Raw genomic sequence first — 23,087 nt, forward strand, 5'->3', positions numbered from 1 at the left:
AAACCCAACATTTTAGAAAACTTGTAATACAAAAAATGTTTCCAATTAGAAATGTAAATAATCAACTGGGTTAGTTTTACCCTATTCACCTGCAGTGCCTCGCATTAATCCTTCATTCCTTTTATTTTCATATTGAGCCAGTTTTATTTAATTTCTAAATAGTGTTTATTGAATTATTTATAATTGCATTCCCTGAATTTTTATTTTAGCTGTTACTTCTCTGTTATTTGTTACCCCTTCAGTTTTAAAGTGCTGTTGAAGTCTTAAAGCAGACTGGTGTCTGTTGCATTGCTGAAATGTGCTGAAATGTGATCTGGTCAAGTTGACAGACCAACAGTCATAGAAAGGGATTATCCAGTGATTACAATCAGCTGAGCGTCCCTAGTATGGCATTATTACTTAGAAATGAGTGAATATAATGCGCTGTTTCGCTGAAATGGCCTGTATTGTCTTCCTAATCACGTGTCTAACAGGAATCTCCTCTGTCCCATTTCTCATCAACAGACACGCGTCATGGAGGGAGCCCATCAACCCGTACTACGTGAACACTGGGTACGCGCTGGCTCCCGCCACCAGTGCCAACGACAGCGAGCAGCAGAGCATGTCCAGCGATGCAGACACTCTCTCCCTGACCGACAGCAGTGTGTACGTATACATCTATAGACACACAAACACACACGGATCCATCCTCACCGCCGCAAGCTGGCGGAACATTCCATCCGAGAGCTTAGAGCGATTCGATTTCACCACGTCGTCCTGAGTCAATTTGGCAGGATTTTCCTCCTCCAAGAAACTTGCAGCCGGTTCTGCAGAAGCCCAGATATTTCGGCAATCGAAAGGGAAGATGCGCAGACAAAGCTCGATATTACTTGTCGTTGGCGCGTCTTAAGCCGAGGCTGGCAGCCGTAAGCGAAGGCTGGTCTCAGAGCAGTGTCTCGTGCATGCAGAATTAGTGCCATTTTCCCCCAGCTCTGCTCTGGGAACAGAAACAAATCTGCTCTCCTCTGAGGAGGACCATCTGCTCATTATCCACACCAATGAAAGCTTCTAAATGTCATTACTTATGCTAATTATAGAGCTTCAAATTGGGAGGTATGAGGCGCTGCAGGCTGTAATTTGAAGGCATTGACTTGTTTCCCTTCAAATTAACTTTCCCTGAAAACAAAGGAAATGGCCTTCGCGTTGTACTGTACACAAGCAGGTTACGGAAAGGAGCAGGAAATGAAATCTAGAAAACAAACGGGGAATAAATAGTGTTTTGGCCTTAGGTGTAATCAAATTTGTCCACTCATTTCTAGGCTTCCAGAATATTTCGGCCTCGCGCAATTATTTTAAATGGTTGACGCGAGGACGTGGTCGGCTGGAGAGCGCATTGTGATATGAAATAATTTTCCATCCATTTGTGTGGAAGTGGTTGTAAATTTCAAGCTTTTAAAATGTGTATTTTTAAAACCGCTAATGCAGCCAGCGTTCAGTCAAGGTGCGGTCACATTAGCAAAATTTTGAGGGTCCAAAAAGGTTTATTGTCAATAGTGTAGCTGTGTAAAGCACTTTTAAACCAGCTTTGCGAAATTACTAGTAATTTAAATTAATTACTAAATTAATAGTAGCTTGGGGTTAATGTTAAAGCTTTCTGATGATCCGAATGACTTGGAAGCACTCACGCCGAATCATATCTTGCTGTTGAGATCAAAACCATTTCTTCCTCCAGGACTTTTCCAAAAGGATGATTTGTATATCAGACGTAGATGGCGACAAGTCCAATATTTGTCTGATTTGTTTTGGAAAAGGTGGATAAGGGAATATCTTCCACTGTTACAGGAAAGACAAAAATGGAGGAAGCCACATAGAAACTTCAATGTTGGCGACATAGTGGTCATCATGGATCCAACTGCTCCACGTGGTTCCTGGTCATTAGGCGAAATCACTCAGACATATCCTGATAAGAAGGGATTTGTCCGCTCTGTACAACTGAAGACGAAAACAGGATTATTGGATAGACCGGTTTCCAAAATCTGCCTGTTGTTAGAAGAAACAATGGACTGATCCTCAAAGAAGTAGTACACATACACCTTTTTTGGGCTCCTTTGATAATTTAAGAGATTAATTGTAGTTGCACACCAACAATTATGGGGCCCGTGTGTAGGAGCCTATGTGTTGATGTGAATGTATTTTGGGCTGTTACCACTTGGGGCAGTATGTGCACATAGGGTTTTTAAGTCGGTGTTTCATTCACGTAGAGTTAGCAGGCTTGAGAGAGGGAACGCATACAGTTTTTACCACACACACACTCTCATGCACTTCAGGACGCTAAGGTGTTCACCATTATCAATCGCAAGTATGTATTTCCATTATGCTAAATAAAGTGATAAAAAACTTAAACTTGAATCAGAAGCAAGACTGGACATTGGTTGTGTGCGTAAAACGTGCGTTGAGATGCCAAGCCTCCGGCAACAAGCTGCTGATACATGTGTATTTCACCCAAAAATGGAAATTCTGTCGTTAATGACTCCGTTCTAAATCCGTAAGATCTTCATAACACAAATTAAGATATTTTTGGATGAAATCCGAGCGCTTTCTAACCCTGCATAGGCAACAACGCAATTCAAGGCCCAGAAAGGTAGTAAGAACATTGTTAAAATAGTCCATGTGACGTCAGTGGTTCAACCGTAATGTTACGAAGCTACGAGAATATTTTTGTGCGCAAAGAAAACAAAAATAACTTTATTCAACTATTTCTTCTTTTGTGTCAATCTTTGATGCGCATTTAGGAGAGTATCATGACGTGTGTGGTGCTGCTGATGCAGGAGCCAGCGTTCTGACATAAAATGTCCATCTCTCTTAGTTCATCGTCTGTATATTCTGATTCAAATAAGTAAAGCTGGGCTAAAAATTGCAAGTCATCCTCTCTGTCGAAATCTTCTGGCATGTTTAGACTTTTATTTACTTGCATCAGCAGCACCACACGCATGCAAAGACTGAAACGGAAGAGAAGAAATTGTTGAATAAAGTTATTTTTGTTTTCTTTGCACACAAAAAGTGTTCTCGTAGCTTTGTAACAGTGCCGTTAAAACATTTGATGTCACATGGACTATTTTAACAATGTTCTTACTACCTTTTTGCGCCTTGACCGTGGTAGTTGCATTGCTGTTTATGCAGGGTCAGAAAGCTCTCGGATTTCATCAAAAATATCTGAATTTGTTTTTCAAAGAAAAACTAAGGTCTTATGGGTTTGGAACGATGAGTGTGAGTAATTAATGACTTTTGAATGATTTTTCATTTTTGGGTGAACTGTCCCTTTAAAATGGTGGGATTTTGGCTATGAAAATTTGCTGAATAGCGGTCACGTTAGCAAAATTTTGCAGACAATGGACTATTGTCTATTGGCAAAAGTGTAGCAATCCTGGGGATTCCTATTGAAATGACTGGATTTTGCCCACAGTTAATGTGCAGTTAGCAACTAAGATATATGTTGAACCTGTAGCAAAACTGTCGATTTTATCTATTTTTCACTCTCGCATGAAATTGGCTGGATTTCGCCAATGAAAAATCCATGGTATAATGGTGAATTTGACGGTACCTTAAAGAGATCACACAAAAATGAAAATTCTGTCATTAATTACTCACCCTCATGTCATTCCAAATCTGTAAGTCCTTTGTTTATCTTCAGAACACAAATTAAGGTATTCTTGATGAAATATGAGAGCTTTCTGACTTTAGCAATGCCCAGAAAGGTAGCAAGGATATCATTACAATAGTCCATGATGCTATGATACAACTTTTTGTTTTCTTTGTGCATAAAAAGTATTCTCGTATCTTTATAAAAGTACGTTTGAGGTCTTTTCTACCTTTCTGGGTCTTGAACATGTCAGTTGCATTGCTGTCTATGTAGGGTCAGAAAGCTCTCGGATTTCATAAAAAATAGCGTGATTTGTGTTTCGAAGATGGACAAATGTCTTAGGGTTTGAAATGACACGAGGATGAGTAATTAATGACAGAATTCCCAATTTTGGATGAAGATTCACTGAATTGTGCTCATATTAACAAAATTTTGCAGACAAAGGACTATTGTCTCTTGGCAATAGTGCAGCGATCCCATGGATTCCTATTGAAATGACTGGATTTTGTCCATGCAAATTATTCTAACAAGTTAATGTGCAATTAGTGACTAAGATACATATTGAACCTGTAGGAAAATCTATGTAGATTCATTGTCTGCCCTCACATGAAATTGGCTGTATTTCGCTAATAAAAAATTCACAGAACAATGGTGAATGTGACTGTACCTTAACTACAGTTTAGCGGAAATGCTCATTTTCATCTTTCACAGAAAACAAAAAAGAAAACATCTTTCCTTTTTTAATGCGTTTTGGGAGGATTTCGACTAGAGATGGGTTTAGCTAGAGAAGCAGCAACAGGGAGTGTGCTGAGTGCAGAGATGGCATGAGTGATCCGTGTTGCACAAAAAAACACATTAAAGGCACATCAGGGCAAAAACATGTGTCTGAAGTGGGCTAGATTAGAGGCCATTATCAGCTGTTTGCCAGACAGGGATGCAGGGGGGTCCGCAGCAGGACCCGGGGGGATTAAAGACTCCCTGTGCATGTGTCAGTGAAGGACCCCAAACATGCTTTGCTCTGAAGCTGTTGCCGCCACTGCCCCAGGGAATCAGTCAGATGTGGAGAGGACTTTTTTTTTTTTTTTTTTTACAATTTCAGTCCCACAACAAAAAAAACGTGAACGCCTGCTATCACTTTAGTTTTGCAGTCTGAGGTCTGTTCTCCAACAAGGACCGTCTTGTATGCACATATTCATTGTTATGAAGCAACAGCACCATTTTGTTCCCTGTAGAACTGACATTTCTTTATAAGTCACACATGCTAGTGAGGTAACATTTCACATTTAGCAAGCGGAGTTAAAACCCCTGAAGTTTAGTACATGTTTTTAATCACAAGTTTACTTGCTAGAACAAAATACAACATAGGAAGCTTTCTCTAAATGATTATGCAGGAGCCAGCTTTTGCATTTTATGTAGATTAGACAAACATTACTCTGGTAAAGGGATAGTTTGTTAAAAAATGAACAGTTTCATCGTTTACTTACCCTCGTATCTTTTCAAACCTATATGAATCTAGCAGAATGTCTGCTCTGCTCTCATATAATGAAAGTAAATACGAACCACTTTATTTCCAATAACCGATGTTATGTGACCTAAAGCTTAATTTTTTCCTCTCATGATAAGTCAGGGCAATGGCAAGCATTAATGGCAGGGAAAGCCCCTTATGCTTGAGAGCGGCCACATATAAAGTGTTTCTTGGAGGTTATAGTACATTTGAAGAATGATCATGTCTTTTTACATAAACCATGTGACCTGTAAATGCAGAAAAAACGTTTCCATTGCGGTTTTGTGGAATATTTCTTTTTCGAATTGCCTGAAAAACCACCTCATGTGAGCGTAAAACTTTTTTTGTGATATATGAGTTTTTGCGCAATTGACGAGTTTCCATTAGGCGTATCTTAATTCGCAATTTCAATTTGCGCAATTTGACGGGTAATGTAAACTCAGCCACTGACTGTCAAGCCTCATTCACAAGTATGTTCTGAAGCCATATGATAGCTTTAAACAGAATTAAATATTCACAAAAAATTTTGCTTTACAGCCATGGTCTCAATTTACATAACTGTATGGAAAAGAGCGTTAGTATGATTTAATTTAAAGTCTGTTAAAGTAATTATTTAATATTTTGAATTAGCTTGTTTTTATGTTACACTTTGCAATAAGATTTTTTTTAAGTGGTTATCAATCTTAATGTTAATTACAGCGTCTGCTAATACATTATTAAAATCAAAAGCTTTATCTGTTAATATTTAATGGACATTAGCTAATATAAACTAAAAAATCTAATAGTGATTAAATAGTGATTTAATGTTATATTAATTGTATTCATCATGCTTCGACTAAAACTAATTGCGTTGCCATTTTATTATTAATTCATATTAATATCATTATTATTAACATTATTTTTAATATCAGTAGTTGAAATAAATACATTTAAATAACTTTTCAGTTAACAAACAATTCTTAATAGTTTACGATTATTGGGTTTCCATCCAAAGTTGTACTTATGCGCAAAACTGGAATATCGCATAAAACATTTGTGAATAAACACCGTTTCCATCCAACGAGTCAAAGGGAACAAAATCTTCACTTTCTGATAGACTGGCACTAAATATCACTAAGAAAAATAGCAGAAGCCACTGAATAAATAATAATAATTTCCATATGTGACCCTGGACCACAAAACCAGTCTTAAGTCGCTGGGGTATGTTTGTAGCAACAGCCAAAAATACATTGTATGGGTCAAAATTATTGATTTTTCTTTTATGCCAAAAATCATTAGGAAATTAAGTAAAGATCATGTTACATTAAGATTTTTTGTAAAATTCCTACTGTAAACCTATCAAAATGTAATTTTTGATTAGTAATATGCATTGTTAAGAACTTAATTTGGACAACTTTAAAGGTGATTTTCTCAGTATTTAGATTTTTTTGCACCCTCAGATTCCAGATTTTCAAATAGATGTATCTGGGCCAAATATTGTCCTATCCTAACAAACTATACATCAATAGAAAGCTTATTTATTGAGCTTTCATATAATGTATATATCTCAGTTTTGTCAAATTTAACCTTATGACTGGTTTTGTGGTCCAGGGTCACATATGTAATAATTACTTGCGCCTCAGATCGAGCAGACGATACACAAATGCGGTCATTGCTTTCAGAAGTGGAATCTGCTGTCTGGGAATGCAGTCATGCAGTGTAAGACAGCTCTGGGAGGGAATTATAAAGACGTACTTTGACGACAGACTTCGCTCAGGCATTTAGGAATGACCAAAACAACATTTCAAATGCTGTGCAACAAGATTGGTCCTCTGTTTTGTCAAGTTATCCCGCAGTCACATGACTTTTTTTGTTTGGCAAATGCGTTTCCATCTTACATTATTCACATGAACTATTTTTTGCACAAAAAACTGATGCAATACTTCAATATGTGTGTAAAAACAGGGTGATGGAAGCACTGGCTTAGACATTCTGCTGAGTATATCCTTTTGTGTTCCATGGATGAAAAAGTCTTTATGTTTGTTTTTTTCCCAATGTGTGTTGTGTGGAGGATAATGACTTCATATATTGTGTTTTTGTATATTAACGCAGATTGAGAACTAAAATCTTCTGCTTCTCCCTACAGAGATGGAGTCCCACCTTATAGATATCGTAAGCCGCATCGACATGAGATCCACGAAAGTGCCAAAGTTAATGGGCGAGTGCCACTACCTCATATTCCTGTAAGTATGCTTTGGATTTCTAGAACACCTTGTTGACTTTACAACACTTTTTTTTTTTTTTACATGTGTGTATGTGTGTGTCTCTACCTTTCTTTCCATCATTCCTCTCTGCCTTTCTCTTCCCCCCACTCTGCCTTCTTTTTATTTTATTCTCTGTGCCTTGTCTCCGTCCATCATCTTCTGGTCTTTCCCTGTCATTCTTCCTCTCTCTTTTCTTCCCCCTGCCTTGTCTCTCCCATCGCCCCTAAAATGAATGTGCATTCTTAAGATGCACAGCGGTGGCTGGGGAGCTTTGATCATGTGCCGGCGAATAGCTGATGGAGAGTGAGAGAGCGTGAGTGTGCTGTCTAAAGCGTTCCTGATGCTCTCGTCAGCTCTGCCTGCTCTGCCCCAGCAGATGTGAAGCCTCCCCCTCTGATGGCTCTGCTTTCCCACTGCACCGGCTCCAGCATAATTGGAGCCTCTGAGATAGAGCCCAATTTAACAGAGCAAACATACACTTCCCCTCACCGGGGCCTTTCACTCATCCTATAGAGACTGAAAGCTGTGGAGGCAGCGAAGACACTTCAGCTCGTATGCGCATGTGACGTACTGGAGACTCTTTAACGTTTTTTTTTTTTTTGCCGTGCACACCAATGTCTGATTATTGAATGACAAGTTGCAGATCTACAAACTTTCTTAAAGGGATAGTTCACCTGAAAATGTAAGTTCTGTCAAAGTTTACTCCCCCTCATGTCGTTCCAAACCGGTTTCACTTTCTTTATTTCTTTATTTCATGGAACAAAAATGATGTATCAGGCACTGTCATTCTATAAAACAATTAGTGTTGGGTGGCATAAGTCTTCTCAGCTATGATAGTTTTGTGAGAAACTGATTAAAAATTAATTATTCACTGATTTCAATATGCCACACCAAAACATGGCACATGTGATGGCAGATGTCATTTTTTGATTTCTGATCTCTCAAAACATTTAATATTGCAAAAATGTAGGTTTTTCTAATGTGAAAATTTTCTAATATCTGTGAAGGAAGTCTTTTATGCTCGCCAAGGCTGCATTTGCATTACCAGTCAAAAGTTTGTGAACTGTAAGGTTTTTCATGTTTTTTTATTTTTTTAAAGAATTCTCTTCTGCTTACCAAGCCTGCATTTATTTAATCCAAAATATAGCAAAAGCAGTAATATTTTAAAATATTTTGACTATTTAAAATAACTGCTTTCTGTTTGAATATATTTTAAAATGTAATTTATTTCTGTGATCAAAGATACATTTTCAGCAGCATTACTCCAGTTTTCAGTGTCACATAATCCTGCAGAAATCATTGTAATATGCTGATTTGCTGTTCAATACACATTTAGTATTTATTATTATTATTTTAAACAGTTATACATTTTTTCAGGATTATTTGATGAATAGAAAGATCTAGAAATAAGCATTTAACTTGAATTAAAAAGCTTTTGTAACATTATACACTATAAATAAAATGTAGAAATTAATACTTTTATTTAGCAAGGATGCTTTAAATTGATCAAAAGGGATGATAAAGACATTTATAATGTTACAAAAGATTTCTATTTCAGTTAAAAGCGGTTCTAAATTTTAATTAATGGTTAATATTAATCAAAGAAATCTGAAAAAATTCTACTTAGCTGTTTTCAACAATAATAATAATAATGTAAATAATAATAATAATAATAAAAAATATATATATTTTTTTAGCAGCGAATCAGAATATTAGAATGATTTTTGAAGGATCCTGTGATCCCGAAGACTGGAGTAATGATGATGATAATTCAGCTTCGAGATTACAGGAATAAAATACATTTTTTACAATGTATTCAAATAGAAAAGTTATTTTAAATAGCAAAAATATTTCTAAACATTACTGTTTTTGCTGTACTTTGGATCAAATAAATGCAGGCTTGGTGAGCAGAAGAGACTTGACCGGTAGTGATTTGATCAAAAATACAGTAAAAACGGTAATATTGTAAAATATAGCATTTTATTTTCAGCAGGCATCCCGTGACTTCTCTAGAAATCGGTCTAATATGCTGATTTGGTGCTTAAGAAAAATCATTCAAAATGTTATTAAAACAGCTGTGCTGCTTAATGTTTTTGTAGAAAACATTTCATTTATTCAAAGGTTCTTTTATGAATAGAAAGCTTATGAATAGAAACCTCAAACTTTTGAATGCTATTTTATATTCAAACCACACATATTTGAGAGTGAATAATAACACATCTTGGCCTGTTCCTCACACAAAGCCATCATGCAACTTGGTGCTTTTAGTCTTTTTTGGAGCTTGACAGCCCTTGATAACAATTCAGATTTATTGTATGGAAAAGAGCAGATTGTACATCTTGCCTAACATCTGCATTTTTTTTTTAACATAAGAAAGAACATTATATGGGTTTGGAACAACATGAAATATATACTGACTTTTATTTTTTGCTCAGGTTTTCTCTTCTTGTACATTACTTTCACATTATTTTTTATGCTTTTAAACCTTTTGCTCTCTAGCTCGCTTGGATGGTACTTTTTCCCATTTGGTTGCATTCTCGCGTTCTGTCTCTGTTAAGTTTAAAAGGCTCTCTTATATTCTGTAAGCGTGGTCTGCGGCAGGGAGGCAGTGTTAGTAACCAAAACGCCTTGTCAAGACTTGACAGATTCTGCAGTTCCACTGGGCATGTAACCGTGTGGGCTGTGGAGGAGACTGATGAATCTTAAACAAACAGAAGGCCAGAACAAAGAGAGCTGAAACAGACTTTAGATCAGATTTGGCCCTGTAATCAAAATTTTAACGGCTCCTGTAAGGTTTTATTGGACCTTGTCCAGGCACTGCCTGCAACTATATTTCTTCATGTGTCTGTCCTCCTCCCCCGTCTCTCTTTTTCTCCTTCTAGACTTCTAGAATAATGCATTTCCTGAACTTTAGAGTTGTTTAGAGTCCTGCTGATAATGCTACAATAAGGGTCTATATGAAGAGTTTATTTGCAAAAACGGATAAAAATAATGTGTTTTTTTTGTGTTAGTGGTATTATTTATTTTGTGGGTTTTTTTTTTTTTTTTTTTTACTTTATATCAAAATAATACACAATAAAAGCACAATAAAAACGGAGTTATCTGTTTTTGCAAATGAACTCTTCATATGCACCTTACCCCCTTCCACCTAATCTGCCCAGATAAAGTGTTATTATCTGATATTCAGATCTTTGTTTTAAGTTTTTTGATTTGTCTTTGTTTTTTGATTTTTGGAGTATTTCCATATTTTTTTTTTTTTTTTTTTTTTTTTTTTTATACCTGTTCTTTACTATGAGTTTTCAAAAAGTCCTGTTAATGAATCATTGTGCTGTCACTGCCGGTACACTAGAGGGGGACAGTGTGTATGAGTGTAGTTTAGCCAGGAATAAATTACATTTCAACATATTAAAATAGAGGAGAATTATTCTAAATTGTAACAATAAATCACAATACTGTTTTTACTTTATTTTTGATCAAATGTATAGGCCTTGGTGAGCATAAGACATTTTCAGAAACATTCAAAAATCTTACAGACCCCACACTTCTGAACGATAGTGTATTAAAATGAGTTTCTCTTCTCAATAGTAGTGCATTTCATTATGGCCCAGTTGTTTTTGTTTTGCTACATGCAATATTAGTGTATTTTATGAGTGTGCTCACATCTGTAATACATCTTGTGATCTGTAAATGTTATCCAACTAATTTGATAATTTTTAATGCCTGCTACAAAAGAAACATAATTGATTTAAGCCTTTTCAGGCATTCAAATAACAAATAATAACCGCTCAGCCAGTCCCTCTCTCTGAGTCAGCAGCAACTGCACAACGTGAAACAATAGTGCAAAAGCAGATGCAGTTTGATTACATAATTAAATATTCTAATCACGCCAGTTTGAATTTACAATGTCAAAAGGGTTAATGTTTCTTAACTAGTTTCTCCATGACAACCACATTGAATTGTAGGCGTGAATCCCCTGATCTTTGCTCATTCCATTGTGCACAGAATACAGGAGTTACTTGTAAGATTATTATGATTGACATGGTTATAGATATAGTCATATTTTAATTTCTTACAGCTGTAAACTAGAAAACGGATGCCAGTTTAACTTGTTTGGTGGAGGTGTTTTTGACCAAAGTAATATTGTTTTGGTCATCATGCTGATGATTTTAAATTCATTATGCATTGAAATTTTGTCAATGAAAAATATTTATCTGAAGCCTAAAAATAAAACCCTAGAGAGGAGCATTTTGCTAAATATATACTTTATTATTAATTATTCACTTTATTATTACTTGTTTTCTGTTTGAATGCATATTAGAATAAATCTGTCAAGGAAACAAATTTTCAATTACAGCTGCTGTTTAAATGTTTATATTTCAACAAGTAATTAGATTAGAAACATCATTATCATTATCATTATTTTTCTTCGACGCGGAAGTAAGCCTATAGGCGAGACTTCTGGTACATTAGCCGCTATAGGGAAATAACGAGAAGAATAACAGCGTACAGTAAACAATAAAACTGGTCGCACTACAAACCAGTGTGTTCATAATTAAGATAATACATTAAAATAACATGGTAAGACACACCAATTTGCAATATCAAGCAGCAAATCGATCGGTTTTGTATAGCTAAAAATAGCTGGACGTGGATGAGACCAGAAGCCAGACCCATAACTTTTACAAACGTGCCCGCTCTAACGGTAAGAAAAAAGTGGATATTATTAAAAAAAGCTGAAAGAAAACATGCAATTTGCCTTGAGTACTGAGTATGAGTGTAGTTTAGCCAAAAAGAAATTACATTTTAACATATATTTAAAAAGAAAATAATTATTTAAAATTGTGATAATTCACAATATTACTGTTTTTACTCTCTTTTTGATCAAATGTATGAGCCTTGGTGAGTACGTGACAAAAAAATCTTACCGACACCAAACTTTTGAAAAGGTGACTATTATTAAAAAAGCTGATGGAAAAACATTTTTATTTGAGTGTTGATCATTAAAGAAGTTCACTTCCAAATCAAAAATGTACATGTAATGTACTCACTCCCTTGTCATCCAAGATGTTCATGTCTTTCTTTCTTCAGTCGTAAAGAAATAGTTTTTTGAGGAAAACATTTCAGGATTTCTCTCCATATAGTGGACTTCTACGGTGCCCCGAGTTTGAACTTCCAAAATGCAGTTTAACTTTGCAAACACCTGGTTGGTACCTCTGCAGCGGGATGGTTTTAGGATGATTTTGAAATTATTTTTGAAGTTGAGGGAGAAAATAAGATGGGAATTCTTGAACCAGAAACAACCAGTTCAGGCAGAGCAAGACAAGACGAGTGCTGGCGGTTAAAAAGTATATAAATTGTGTATATGTATTTGTAATTACCGATCGTTTCGCTAGATAAGATGCTTCTTCCTCAGGTGGGATCATTTACAAATGCATTTGGGATCGTTTGAAGCCGCATTTAAACTGCATTTTGGAAGTTCAAACTCGGGACACCATAGAAGTCCACTATATGGAGAAAAATCCTGAAATGTATTTTTCTCAAAAAACAATTTCTTTACAACTGAAGAAAGAAAGACTTAAAATAAATGTGATTTAAATAATTGACTAATGAACTTTATTTTTTTAGTTTCTGCTAAATTAAAAAAAAATTTCTCTGTAAAAAAATTGTGCATCACTATTTCAAACTAAAACTGATAACTGAAGTCTGTGTACAGAAGCAGTGCATTCGTGCTCAATGGTGCATTATGGAAAAATATGTCAGTCTAGTCATATATTTATCTGTCTGGACAGTGTTAATGTTCTTTTGCTTTCACTGTTGATTTAAACTGTCATGTCTTATTGTTTTCTTCACATGCCTTTATAATCAGCAGCTGTAGTTGTAGTTTTGTTTCTTAAGTGCATCACATTAATTGTGAATAGTGACCTTGAATACTGACTCGCATTGTCTTCTCATCAGCGCACAAACCGGATGCCAAAGGATATTCACGTTGAGCCGGAGAAGTTTGCAGCGGAGCTCATCAGCAGGCTAGAGGGGGTGCTGAGGGAACGTGAGGCGCAAGAGAAACTGGAGGAGCGGCTCAAGAGGGTTCGACTGGTAAGTGCTCCGAATTCATCACGTCACTGCCGTATTTTGAGTTATAGTAGTTTTTTGTTACCTTTTGTATCAAACACTGATGTCTGTGCCACTTCTGTTCATGAGCGAGACAGTCGGATGTGTTCTAAAGACTTCCTGTCTTATCAAGGGGACTCTGCTCATTTCTCTCGTCTTTTTGTTCAGTGTCAGGTGAATCACCTGCCGAGATTGAGCTACTTGCTAGTCTGCCTCAGTGTAATGACTTTGTTTGAACTCAGTCGGGCCGTGAAGAAATGCTTGCGCGCACCGCAAATGGGGATCTTTTTCCCGACTCAAAGCCAGGTGTTAAGTCTCAAGGCAGATTATTTATGTAGTTTGGCCTCCTGAAAGAGGAACTTCTGTCACAGAACAGTGACTTTGAGTTATTAAGAGCCGAAGGAGCAATGTCATTTGTCTCCTAATTGATATTCTCACTGTTGCCTCAGCTTTCAGCAAACTTGTTTTAAGTTTTCTTCACCTATCAGCTACTATATACAGCACTTGCTTGCTTTGCTCCACCGAGCAGGACGGACTCTGACAGTTAAACATGTTTTTGCTGGCAACTGAACCTTGACAAGTCTGAATAAACCCTGATATCGCCATTCTGGGGTTTTATTCAGTCATTTTCGGACCGAATTCAGTTTTTAGAGGTCGAATAGGCGCAATGAAATTTGGCTGCTTTGCGCATTGCGGTTGGATTTGTTGTGTCTCTTATGTTGTTGTTGTTTTTTTCTGGCATGATCTGTTAAAGATCATCCAGAGCGCTGACCCCCACAGCTGTTCAGTGAAAGTAAAATTATGCATAAGCCAAATCCTCAAAATTCCTTATCTCTTTGGACTTCACTACCTGGAGAGAGAATCAAAGCGTTGCACAGAAATTACCTGCTGTGGTTTCAGCTTTATTGACTTTCTCGATTATGAAAATGAGAAGACAACCAAATGAAAAGGCATATTTGTTGAAGGAGGAATCTTGATGAAAGTAAATGCAAAAATGTGAAAATATATATAAATAGCAATTTCAATTGTGTACGTATACAGTCGAAGTCAAAAGTTTACATTCACCTTGCAGAATCTGCAAAATGTTATTTTACCAAAATAAGAGGGATCATAAAAAAAGCGTGTTATTTTAATTTAGTCCTGACCTGAATAAAATATTTCACATAAAAGACCTTCACATATAAATATAGAAAATCAATAATAGTTGAATTACCCTGTTTAAAAGTTTACATACACTTGATTCTTAATACTGTGTTGTTACCTAAATGATCTAAAGCTGTTGTTTTTTGTTTAGTGAGAGTTGTTCATGAGTCCCTTGTTTGTCCTGAACAGTTAAACTGCCCACTGTTCTTCAGAATCTTTCAGGTCTGACAAATTCTGTGGTTTTCCAGCATTTTTGTGTATTTCAATTCTTTTCAACAATGACTGTATGACTTTAAGATCCATCTTTTCACACTGAGGACAACTGAGGGACTCATATGCAATTACTACAGAAGGTTCAAACGCTCACTGATGCTCCAGAAGGAGAAACAATGTATTAAGAATTTGAAGATCAGGGTATATTTAACACATTTTGTCTTCTGGGAAGCATACAAGTATCTTCTTTAGCTTCTGAAGGGCAATACTAAATGGAAAAAAAAAAAAAAGTACATATCTTCATTCTGTCCAAAAGTTTTAACTCCCTGGCTCTTAATGCATTGTGTTTCTTTCTGAAGCATCTGTGAACGTTTGAACCTTCTGTGATAGTTTCATCCCTCAGTTGTCCTCAATGTGAAAAAGATGGATCTCAAAATCATACTGTCATTGTTGGAAAGGGTTCAAATACACAAAAATGCTAAAAAAACAAAGAAATTGTGGGACCTAAAGGATTTTTCTGAAGAACAGCGGGCAGTTTAACTGTTCAGGACAAAAAAAGGGACCCACAATCAACTATCACTAAACAGAAAAACAAAAAACGCTGCTGTGGATCATTCAAGTAACAACAGCATTAAGAATCAAGTGTATGTAAACTTTTGAATGGGATCATTTTTGGTATATGGTACACATTTTCTCTTGTGGATTATTTGTGAACGTCTTATATGTGAAACATCTTATTCAGGTCAGTACTAAATAAAAAAATAACATGCATTTTGTATGATCCCTCTTATTTTGGTAAAACAATTAACTATCAATCTTAGCAATATTGAAAACAGTTGTGCTGCTTATATATCGCAAATATTTTATGAAGTATGGATACCGTGATACAATTATTTTTAAGGGTGTTAGAAAGATTTCTATTTCAAATAATTGTTCTTTTCAAAGAATATGAATACCCTTTTGGTCAATTTTGATCAATTTAATGCTTTGTTGCTGAATAAAAGTAGTAATTTCTTTAAAAAAAAAAACGTCTGAAATTCAACGGTCAAGTGGAACATGTATGACATGTCAACTGATCATGAGATCCGTTCAGATAAAATCACTTTTTTTTTTTTAGTAACTAGCAACAAAGAGAATACACAAAGGCATAGTTTAGCCTACATCAATGTAATACAAGCAACAATGACACTGCATTACAGCTAACTACATATAATAACTTAAAATTATGACTTAAATTACATTGATTTAAAATAGTTAAGCTTTCACATGAGATGATTCATTTTATAGTGAAAACGATCAAAATTACTTGACATACCAGTATGCATGAATATTTTTGCAATTGCCCCAACCCAGAGTGACGCAACCTGAATCCATAAAATGATGAATATTATTCAGAATAAAGATATGGTGGGAATGCAATTACAGTGTAATTACATTACAGTAATAGACAAAACTATGGTTTTTCATTGTCTACAAATAACAATACAGAATGTGACTGAAATGCAATTTAGTCACCAGACTATGAGTAAAACAGAACATGTCAAAGAATTCAGTGTTTTCTTGCCAGTAAAATCTAAATCAGCGAAGGGCACAACAAATCAGCAAGTCAAATCTTAAATCTTGTTAGGAGAACAGGCATGTCAGATCATTTATAATCTAAAGAGAGGTCTGCTTGTCAAGAAGGGCTTTCAAGATTAAAATGAATATTAAAGTCATGTTTTGGGCAACAAGGGAATTTTCTCATAGCTGTTTGAGGTCATTGTGTGTTTTCAATGTGACCGTAACAAAGGCATATCAATTGAATCTTAGGAAAGCTATAAACTTATGACATCTGCTGGATTAAACATGTTACTGCATGGTGATTCCGCAGCCCATTGTTTTCCACCGTAGACTTCCTCGACCTGTCAAATTTGACATTCAGTCACTGACTATAAAAAGTGTTTGTTCCTTATTAAATAATATGGTTTTAGATGGTTCAAAGTATTTTTTTAAGTATCATGGCATTAATTAATAATCCCTTGTGTCCTGTAGGAAGAGGAAGGTGACGATGCAGACATCTCAACCGCTCCCTCCTTGGCCAATCACAGGATTCCTCCCGCGGTCCACGTTCAGCATTACGGCGGTCGCTACTCTGAAATGAGCTACAACGGGCTGCAGCTACGGGACGCGCACGAGGAAAACCCCGAGAGCATCCTGGACGAGCATGTGCAGCGTGTCATGAAAACCCCCGGCTGTCAGTCTCCGGGTACGGGTCGCCACTCTCCGAAGTCCCGCTCCCCTGACGGGCTTCCCGCGGGCAAGATTCCCGGGATGATGATGCCGCTGTCTGGTGGCCAAGGCAAGCACCAGGCTCGGCTGGGCCCGAAGGGTGAGGCAGCGCACCTGCACCATCACAAACACGTTCACCACACACACTATGCCGCTGGGGGGAAACCCAAAGAACAGGTGGAGGCGGAAGCCATGAGGTTGCACGGGGGATTCGCCTGGAACATGGAGCAACACCACTATGGATCCAAGCCACGCAATTTTGCAGATGGAATGAGTGTCGGCCCCAATGCCATGGACCCCATGGGTTACGGGTATGTGCCTCCATGTCTTTTTTTAGATATGTGCACTACTGTTCAAAAGATTAAGCCATTTATCTTTACCAAGGCTGCATTTATTTGATCTAAAATACAGTAGAAACACTAATATTGATCAATATTACAATTTAAAGTAACATTTTGGTATTTGAATATGTGACCCTGGACCACAAAACCAGTCATAAGGTAAAATTTTACAAAACTGAGATATATACATCATATGAAAGCTCAATAAATAAGCTTTCTATTGATGTATGGTTTGTTAGGATAGGACAATATTTGGCCGAGATACATCTATTAGAAAATCTGGAATCTAAGGGTGCAAAAAAATCAAAATACTGAGAAAATCACCTTTAAAGTTGTCCAAATTAAGTTCTTAACAATGCATATTACTAATCAAAAATTACATTTTGATAGGTTTACAGTAGGAATTTTACAAAATCTTCATGGAACATGAAGTAATACTAATAAAGTACTTAATATCCTAATGATTTTTGACATAAAAGAAAAATCAATAATTTTGACCCATACAATGTATTTTTGGCTATTGCTACAAATATACCCCAGCGACTTAAGACTGGTTTTGTGGTCCAGGGTCACATATAATATAGTCACTAGGGTTGGGTTGATAGACGATGCTATCGTCCATCGCCGATAGACATCACGATGTTGAGCCGGCATCGCGATCCTCCACCCCGCCCCCGCCGCAGCAGCAACCCGCTCGCGAAAGACACACTGAATCACACTATATAACCAGATTAAATGCATGCTTTCAATTTCCGCATCTTTTCTTAGTTTATTATTATTATTATTATTATTATTATTATTATGAGGAAATAATAACAAGGGAAGTTGTTAGCGATCACAATACAAATTACAGTGAACTCCGAACGAATTACATGAACTAGTTCGTTTACATTAATAAATGAGGCATACATAAACAGCAGAAAAAAATTCAAAATAATTTTAATTAAATTAGATTAAATAAACTACACCAAATATGCCTTTTTCATGGTTTTACCATAACGAACCGAGCTTGGAACAAAAAAACAAGAGAATATTTTTTTTTTCCATCGAAATGCAAACGTACAATACAAAGCCTATACATTATAAATAACAGTTTATCATTCAAATGCATTGGGAATATGGAAACACTTGGATTTGTGCCAAATTACAGAGGTGTGTGAGCCCCACGCCTGCTATTTTTAGTTTTGCTTTGTTTTGGTTTCTTAACTTTATATATTTTGTTTCATTCCTGTTCTGTTCTGAATACCGTTACATTTAAATGATTCGTTTTGGAGTCAGGGTAACTAACTTATAGCTATGTTTATAGTGTTTATAATGTTAATACATAATAATATTTCGCTTGATTTGGTATTATTTCTGATATTACACTTTCTCTCTAAACATTCTGCTGCTCATTAAATGTGTTTGGAGAGAGTGGGTTAAGCAGTAAGCAATCAATGAGAGTGAATTTGAACTTAAAGCTGACTGGTCGAAAATATGTTAAGGACCAACAGACATCCTCCAAATACATCTATATAAACCCGCGCTTGCTCTGTCTTGTATGCACGCTGTCACGATCTAATTCACTTGTTAATGCCGGATCTTTAAAAATCCGGCTCAAATTAAGCACTGGTCGAAACGGTAGGCTACAATTAATTAATTCGTTATGAATTAATTATTTAACAACAACCATCCCACACTCCCGCCCTCTCCCCGCCCCCCGCGGACGATGCCATCGTCCATCGCGATGTTTCACGTTAGACATCGTACGATGCCAAATTGGTCGACATCGCCCAACCCTAATAGTCACATGATCCTTCAGAAATCATTCTAATATGTTGCTTGAGAAACATTTCTTATTATTATGGTCAGTGTTTTTAGGATTCATTAATGAATAGAACGTCGAACAGAACAGCATTTATTTTCATTTAAGATCTTTTGGTAACATCATAAAGGTCTATACTTTCACTTTTGATCATTTTAATGTGACCGTGTGGAGTCAAAGTAGTTTTGAAAATAGAAAATTGTACTGACTCCAAACTGGAGACATTTATTGAAGCCGTTTATCTCAACAACTTTAGTGATTTTGATGTTCTCTTGTCTCATTGTAGCAGTAAAGGAAGTACACTGTCAAAGCGTCCGGTCAGAAAAGGAGAGGATGGTCGAAACTTTGAGATGCGAGAGCCCTTGCCCACTGACGATTTGGAGAGGAACCAGAAGATACTGCAGTGGATGATGGAGGGCGAGAAGGAAGCTGGACGCTACAAGAGGAGCCCTTATGGGTAAGAATTAGTGATGCGTGGATGGCAGTTATATCCGCGGCTCGGGTAATAAAAAAATGCATTCTGATTATTTGCGGGTGGATGAGATAAATCAATAATGATGCAAATATTAACTACATTTTCTAAAACTTGAAATATTCCCTAAAAACACCCAGTAAAGACAGTGAAGTGGTCAGGACCGTGGCGGCTTCTTTTGAAATATATTTGACGATTGTGCCTAATGTGCTAGTGCCCGCTCTGTCCACAGATGCTGCCTGTTCATTCGTACGCGAGAGCATGTCAGGCTAGGCGCAAACAGAGTCCTACCCGACGGGTGAACCGCTAAAACTGACGTAACGGTGGAATAATATTTATCTGTCAGGTGCAGTGCGGGTGACATGCACAGGTATTTGCTCTTTGGACTCAATCCGGTACACGCTGACGCTGCTCTCAAACGGTCCCGTGCCTGTGTTCACGCTCTGTCTGAAGACCGTTTAAAAGCCGTTTCACATGGGACGCGTCAAGAGGTGGAATCTCTGCGCGGCTGCCGCTTTCTTTCATAGTGAAAGTGTTTTGCGGTCGAGCTGGTGTTCGCGACGCGGGCTCGGGGTAAACGTAGCTGCAAACAACAAGGTCTCATTTTACTTTACAAAAACAAAATAAATGAAACGTAATGAAAATACTATGTGTTATTTGCTATTTGTCATTTTATGGGACAATGACTAGCGCGGTTTTCGTGTCAGACACAGTTTACTATGACATTTTACACATAATTGTATTTTTACTGCGCAGGCTATACTACACGCATTTTCTGGATTTTTTTTTTCTTTATTAATAGCCTTTCTCCGAATTTTATGGATCATACAGCTCCGAAATGTTGCCATACTGCTGACTTAAATGAGGAGGGAGGGTCCGCAATCTCTGGGTTGGTTGCCATGTTTCCTCACGTTCTTCTTCAACTAGCTCAACTTTTGCAGGCAGGCGTCACATGATTGGAAAGGTAGTCACGGGGTGTGTCGCGATTCTCCCTTATCACACCGCGACACAGGATCGTGGATCTGAGTGTCGCGATTTCGGTTTCATATCGCGTATCGTTACAGCCCTAAGCTTAATCATTTCATCAGGTCTGTTTTCGCTGCACGTTTCAAAGCGAAGTGCGCACTTCGCTCAGGTGATCAGCTTGTGATCCGGTGTTTTCCCTGTCTCAGAATGGCTCAGTTCACAGTAAATGCAGTGAACTTGTTTATTGCATGTGCTGTAAGTTTAGCATGCATTTGAGAATGCAACGTCCACCAGTTATTCTTTATTTTCATGACGGATGATTACAGCATTTCACCCGATTTGCAGTGAGACACATTTTTTTAAGCCTTTTTCACTGAAGCTGGAGTTTTCCATCAAAATAGAAGTTTCCATCATAATACTGCTCTTTGCGTCAAAATAAAAGCGTAAAGGTGCAGTATGAATTGCTGACAACTAGCAGTTTAAATGGAGGCAATATTTACTGCAATCCAAGTAGATAGAAAAATGTACATTTATATTTTAAAATGTACAAAATTTTACTTTCCCCCTAAAGTCTTAATTTTTTCCTTTTTTTTTTTTTAAATATCACAATAATATCGTATCGTGGACTTCATATTGTGATATTATCTTATTGTGTGATTTTAATATTGTTACAACCCTGTCTAACCTTTAGTAATTTAAATTGTTTTGTTGCTAATTTTGGTCTTGCTTATTTCATAGGAGCATCTCTGGCTCCAAGAAGGCTCAAAGTCACGAGGTGTCGAGGCCCAGCTCGGTGGAGCGGCCGGGGGCTGTGCACCCTTGGGTTACCGCTCAGCTCCGCAACAATGTGCAGCCCTCCCATCCCTTCATCCAGGATCCAACCATGCCTCCCAACCCAGCCCCCAACCCCCTCACCCAGCTGGAAGAGGCGCGCAGGCGGCTTGAGGAAGAGAGGAGAAAGTCTGGAACATTGCAGGCTAAGCAGAGGTGAGAAGACATGTTCAACTCAAGATCATAATTTGTATATGATACATGGTGGCTTGATTTGTTATTGCATGACAAAAATCTCATGCGATTTGCCTTTGGGACAGTGACACTCATTGTATGGTCCAAATCTATTTGGAAATGCACTAAAAAGCTCTTTATAGACAGGATTACCTGAATATAACTTTTCTATGCTCATTTCTGAATTTAAAATTATTTTGGGGGAGAATGTTCAAAGTGTCAGGATAAAACATTTCTAATATGGTAATGAAGAAAAATGTATCTTAACAGAATTAAGTACTCGAGAAGACAATTAAGGAAGAAATTAAGGTTTCTGAGGAAAACATTCCAGGATTTTCTCCATATAGTGAACTTCAATGGGGATCAACGGGTTGAAGTCCGAAATCTACGCGATCCCAGCTGAGGAATAAGAGTCTTATCTAAACGATCTGTCATTTTTTTTTTTTTATATAAGAATTATATACTTTTTAACCACAAATGCTCATCCTGCGCTAGCTGTCTGTGTACTCCGATTCAGAAAGGTAGGGTAGGACGAAAAAACTCTTCAAAATCAACCGACATCGTTGTTTTACCTTTTTTTTTTTTTTTTTTTATGAAGGGCGTTTGACTTTCTTTGCATGTTCGTTTGTAAACACTCGGTCGGTACTTCTGCCTACGTCAGGTGTGACCTTTCCAACGTGATTACATAATGCGTGAAGTTGAGCTAGTGCAAGATGAGCATTTGTGGTTAAAAAGTAAAGAAAATGTAATTTTTTAAAATATTTTTTTTTAGAAATGACCAATCGTTTTGCTAGATTAGACCCTTATTCCTTGGCAGGGATATTGTAGAGCCCTTTGAGGCTGCATTGAATCTGCAAATTGGACCTTCAACCCCGTTGAGTCATTAAATTGACTATTTGTTGAAGATCCGTATGAAACCAACATGAACGAAGATTTCAATTTGAAGCACTTTTGCATTACAAACTTCATCTTGGAAGCTATCTTATTGGTCAATAATCCCTCACAATGCAAGGCTGCATCCTTATTCCCCCTTCCTTCTAGTCAACATGTTCACACACACATTGTGGCTGTCTTAGGTGCATGCGTATAATGACGCGACATGAGCCTTCGAACGAAGCCGGTGTGTCTAACTCGGCGTTGTTCCTCAGGTATGTGATGGAAGTGATCCAGAGGGGTCGCACCGCTGTCAGGCCCGCTCTGTTCCCCACGCTCAGTGTGGTGCCCGCCGTCTCTGACACGGAGCTCTCCGAGGCCGAGTATGTCCTCCATGCTTCTCCATAGAGCGTAGCCCTTCCCTTCACCATCCCATGCTATGATACATGCACTCGCGTGTGTTTGTCAAGGCTGTGCCTTCACATAGTTCACTAACGCTTCTGTGTATAGCGCTATTTAGACCTCTCT

General features: G+C 37.3%; 1 protein-coding gene across 4 annotated transcripts in view; it reads left to right on the top strand.

Annotated features, from left to right (window-relative positions):
- The window catches only part of axin1 (axin 1), a 42,569-nt gene that overhangs the window by 13,752 nt on the left and 5,730 nt on the right, over nucleotides 1-23,087 (top strand). For 2 of the 4 annotated variants that reach the window (XM_073838712.1, XM_073838703.1), the window contains exons 3-8: nucleotides 505-645; nucleotides 7,249-7,345; nucleotides 13,322-13,459; nucleotides 16,862-17,409; nucleotides 19,530-19,700; nucleotides 21,420-21,668. In XM_073838712.1, the coding sequence (XP_073694813.1) occupies nucleotides 505-645; nucleotides 7,249-7,345; nucleotides 13,322-13,459; nucleotides 16,862-17,409; nucleotides 19,530-19,700; nucleotides 21,420-21,668 (1,344 nt within the window). Of the gene's footprint in view, nucleotides 1-504; nucleotides 646-7,248; nucleotides 7,346-13,321; nucleotides 13,460-16,861; nucleotides 17,410-19,529; nucleotides 19,701-21,419; nucleotides 21,669-22,834; nucleotides 22,943-23,087 lie in introns of all 4 variants that reach the window. The other 2 variants (XM_073838730.1, XM_073838722.1) reach the window with 2 other exon arrangements.

The sequence above is a fragment of the Garra rufa genome, chromosome 1 (genome assembly GCF_049309525.1).
Source record: "Garra rufa chromosome 1, GarRuf1.0, whole genome shotgun sequence".
NCBI classification, from domain to species: domain Eukaryota; kingdom Metazoa; phylum Chordata; class Actinopteri; order Cypriniformes; family Cyprinidae; genus Garra; species Garra rufa.